The sequence below is a fragment of the Haplochromis burtoni genome, unplaced genomic scaffold (assembly GCF_018398535.1).
Source record: "Haplochromis burtoni strain Fernald_Lab_line unplaced genomic scaffold, NCSU_Asbu1 Contig_442, whole genome shotgun sequence".
Lineage (NCBI taxonomy): Eukaryota > Metazoa > Chordata > Actinopteri > Cichliformes > Cichlidae > Haplochromis > Haplochromis burtoni.
In genome coordinates this window covers 254,771-258,797 of record NW_024582803.1, presented here as the reverse complement: position 1 = coordinate 258,797, position 4,027 = coordinate 254,771, and the positions used below count along the sequence as shown (strand labels likewise).

The window sequence follows — 4,027 nt, the reverse complement described above, 5'->3', positions numbered from 1 at the left end:
GGGAATGTTCCCAGTTAGCCTAGCCAAGGAGGCTGCAGCGCTGCATTATGGGATCTGTAGTTTGTATATTATTAGCGCCTCATATCGCCGGGCCATGCATAACAATAATAATAACTCTGTATAAAATGATCTCGCGGATGTGATGTGGCCCGCGGGCCTTGACTTTGACACATGTGGCATAAATGAAGTTAACAGAGCCACAGTGCTAACTTATATCAAACAGCGTTGGTTTTACTGGCTCAAACCAAAGACGTAACATTTACTTTCTACAGTCACAGCCAACGTGGGTTTGGTTAGCCTGCTAGCTTTAATTTAGCTTCTTTATGTCCAGGTGAGCGCTCATACTCAGGTGTACAGTGTATGCAGCTGCTTGGGGGTCCACAGTCTCTTTTGGTTCTTGTGCTGTTTACTTGTGTGGTGAGCTGAGTGTTACCTGTGTCAGTCAGCAGGCTGTGGACTGACTGAGCCTTTCGAAGTCCAGCAGAGTTCAGATGGGAGGCAGCAGCCCGGGCTGTCGGTCCCTGGTTCCTCCTGCACTCCACTGCAGTTTGGGCCTTCTTCTTGAGCGGGGAGGGTCGGTGGACCTGCTGGGTCGAGGGGGTCTCCTCCTCTAGGATGCGGAGCTGGTTTGAACCATGGGGAGGCTGGGCTTGGTCCTGAAATGAGGTGGCCTGAGCCTGGTTCTGTTTTTGGGTTTGGTCCTGGGTCCACGGCACCTTCCCGTCCTGCCTCTGGCTCTCTTCCATCAGAGGTCGGACCTCGGAGACCAGCGGACGAGTCTTTGGCTCCCCCGCACCAGCCCCCGAGGTCCGAGATGGGAGAGGAAGCACGGTCCGGCTGAGAGAGCGAGAGAAAAGAAAAGGTCTGAGTGATCCACCACACGTGTGCGTGGAGACCCCACAGAGTCAGTGTTCAGGCCACACTGTGTCTACAACAAGTATTCTCCTGTCCCATAGCTGAGCTGCACGTCTGCATTCAGGAAGCTGTTATCGTTTTTCAATAAAGTTTGGTTTAAATGGACCTGTGTGTGACGGTAATCCTACCTTGTGGCTGTGCTTTGGGTGAGGAACCTGGACGAGATGCTCAGACTCTCACTGGAGCTGTGAGACGCTCTGCTCGGACTTCCTGTCAACACACAGGTCACATGTTCAGGTGTAGGTGAGTCTGCTGTGATTCAAATCCTGTCGCTTAGGACTGGAAGGAAAAATGCTGAAATCAGTTGCTAAGCTCTGCCGCCGTACCTGAGGCAGAAAGGTCAGCGAGCGTCACAAAGTGCTCCTTCAGGAACGCCTCCTGGTCGGGAGTCTGGGGTACGGGTTTCCTGCACTCCCCGCCACCTGGTCCTCTGTCTTCCTCGTCCTCCAGCTCAGAGGAGTTTCCGTCCATGCTGAGAAGCTCTGTAGGCTCCGAGTCTGATGGGCAGAAGAAGAGGGTTGGGCTGATAAAGACAGGTGAGAGGAAGCAGCAGCGACGCGGCTCACAGACAGGTGAGTGCATCTCACCGTATCCTGCAGGTCTGCTGGGACTCGACAGTCTGGAGCTGAATCCCAGCGAGCAGCCGCTGTCGGGACTCGGTTTGTCCGGCCGTGCACCTTCAGTAGCAGGACACGCCTCCTTCACCTGGAACTCACTGACAGCAGGGGGAGGGGCTTATTTGCTGGTAAAAGTTAATGTCATCTGTGAATTCTCAGGAGAGGAAGCAGTCCTACCTGCCTGCCAGGCTCACTCTGTCCTCCCATTGGTCCGGATACAGCACTGGGTTCTCTCTGTCTGTGCTCTGATTGGACAGGAGGATAAACTCTGGTCTGTGTACCTGTATGTACAGGATGACATCACACATCTGAGTAAGGTTCAGCTCACAGTGCCCTTCAGAGCTGGAGCCACAAAGCAGCATCAAACCCACGAAGAACTTCCTGCTGTTACTCAGTGGTTCAATCCCAGTCTGCACGCCAAGTATAACTGGGCAAGATACTGAATCCATCGGAGTGTTAATGTTAGACAGGAAGTGTGTGACTGTATAAGGGAGGGAGACAGGAAGGGTGAGGCGGAGCGAGAGAGAGACAGGGTGTGCGGCAGAGAGAGGGTGTGGGAGTCTGTCTCTCTCCCCACGCCCCTGACATACACAAACCTGCAGGCTGATGGTGCTCCCAAGCTCCTGATTGGTCCTGTGAAGCTCCTCCGCACCTTGACCCTTCCTCATCTTGCTGCAGTGGGAGTGGCTAACATCAAGTGGGCGTGTCTTCACAGAAAAAACAGGACCATTAATGCTAGTTAATCACTTGCGGGTGTTTTTTTTTTTTTGAATAGTGTCTCTGAGTGTCCTGACCTCTGCTTGCTTGTCGGGGCAGAAAGAGTCCAGCAGTCTCAGGTCCAGCATGGACTTCACCATCAGAACCCCGTCAGCGTCGCACATCCTCCTGGACCAGCGCCGGCGAGGGAGTCGCGCCCCAGATAAGCCCCCATCCTGCTGAGTCACAAACAGAAGCCCTTCAAATATCTGCTTGGGTTACATCATCAGATCATATTTTAAACATTAGTTCAGTTCTCAAACCCAGCAGCTGTCTGTTGTACATTTGAGTGTTCGTTCTAACGTCACACCTGTTGTTACATACGTACTATGTTTATTAGAGGAGCTTAACTTGTTTCTGTCATAGAGCTTATTAGACATAAATATGTAAATGCAAATTTTGCCGATGAGCTTAAGATACTTTAAAAAAAAAACAACTATCTTTTTATCTGAAGTCGGATTTAACGAGGTGGAGCTTTGGGCCTAATGAACAGAATCAATAACGATCTACCACGCCTGCTTTATCTTTTCCAAACTCTCCCCACTGAAATCCCGAAACAATTCGTGGAATGGGACAAGATAGTTTCCCGCTATTTATGGTTGGGGAAAAAACCCAGTACAGTACACTACAATTACCAAAGGACAGGGGCGGTCCATATTTACCATGTCTGAAGGACTGTTATTATTCTGCCCGGCTACAGCCATGAGTTTGTTTATGTGATTCTTTGTTTAAATCTCGGTGGAAAGACACAGAAGAACGAGCTACTAATGGCCCTCCAATCCAAGCCATGGTAGCAGATGGTAAACTAAAGTCGCGTTTGAAAGATCCTGATGATCCCTGGATAAAATCAACTTTTAAGATCTGGAAGGAGGTGCGCCGAGAGAACAAGCTTAACAAGGCAGAATTGATGCTAAGATGGTTTGCTTTTGGTACAGGGTTCCCGCCCAACCAGGGTGACATCATCATAATAATCATGATAATAATAAATTAGAGAAATACAACTGGGAACTATTACTTACATCTTACTACAGTTTTGAGAAATTGAAATTCTGTTGGCTATTTGCATGTTGTAAAGTTCCTTCTGTAAATTCTTTGTACAAGATCACCAATGAAAACTACAAATATATAAAAAAACAACAACTCTCTCTCACGAGGACGGACTCGCTAGAGCGCCCCCTTCAGGTAAAAACCATTTAATGAGCTGTTTCATCCCAACAATGAAACAGAATGAAATAATCAGTTAAAGGTCAAAGGTCACATGCACCAACCTTCCTGCTGCTGTACACCTCATCAGACGCCTCTGAGGGGAAGAAACAAGAAACGTTGTCAGTGCAGGTTAAACACTTACACCCCCGGAGAGCAGTCATTTCGGGGTAGTACCTTAGACCCCCGCGGAGTCATCATTTTGCGTTTCTACCTGTAAAAGCCGGAGAGCAGTCAAATGCTGGAAGTGGAAGCTAAATTGGCTAGTCATTCATATGTATATTGGGTCGTTACCTAGGAATTCTGGAGGGAGGGGATTGGGGGAGAAATCAACACACATGAGTCTAGGTCCTTTGTTGCTCAGTGGTCGTTGATCAGTGGTCCATTGTGGCACCATTCAGAGCACTGGTACAATAGTACCAGCAAGATATATATAAGTACATATATATATGTACTTATATGTATCATATATGTTTTGGGTGGCTTGCAACCTAAAATCCAAGTACATTTGCAATGTCTTCCCATATCTTGCTGGT

General features: G+C 48.7%; 1 protein-coding gene across 7 annotated transcripts in view; it reads right to left on the bottom strand.

Moving 5' to 3' along the window:
- The window catches only part of mapkbp1 (mitogen-activated protein kinase binding protein 1), a 32,793-nt gene that overhangs the window by 3,684 nt on the left and 25,082 nt on the right, over window positions 1–4,027 (bottom strand). For 6 of the 7 annotated variants that reach the window (XM_042213435.1, XM_005947484.3, XM_042213432.1 and 3 more), the window contains 8 exons: window positions 3,557–3,588; window positions 2,327–2,467; window positions 2,129–2,239; window positions 1,710–1,813; window positions 1,503–1,630; window positions 1,242–1,412; window positions 1,044–1,125; window positions 434–837 (listed from right to left, as the gene is read on the bottom strand). In XM_042213435.1, coding sequence (XP_042069369.1) covers window positions 434–837; window positions 1,044–1,125; window positions 1,242–1,412; window positions 1,503–1,630; window positions 1,710–1,813; window positions 2,129–2,239; window positions 2,327–2,467; window positions 3,557–3,588 — 1,173 coding nt within the window. The remainder of the gene's footprint in view (window positions 1–433; window positions 838–1,043; window positions 1,126–1,241; window positions 1,413–1,502; window positions 1,631–1,709; window positions 1,814–2,128; window positions 2,240–2,326; window positions 2,468–3,556; window positions 3,589–4,027) is intronic. The other variant, XM_042213433.1, reaches the window with a different exon arrangement.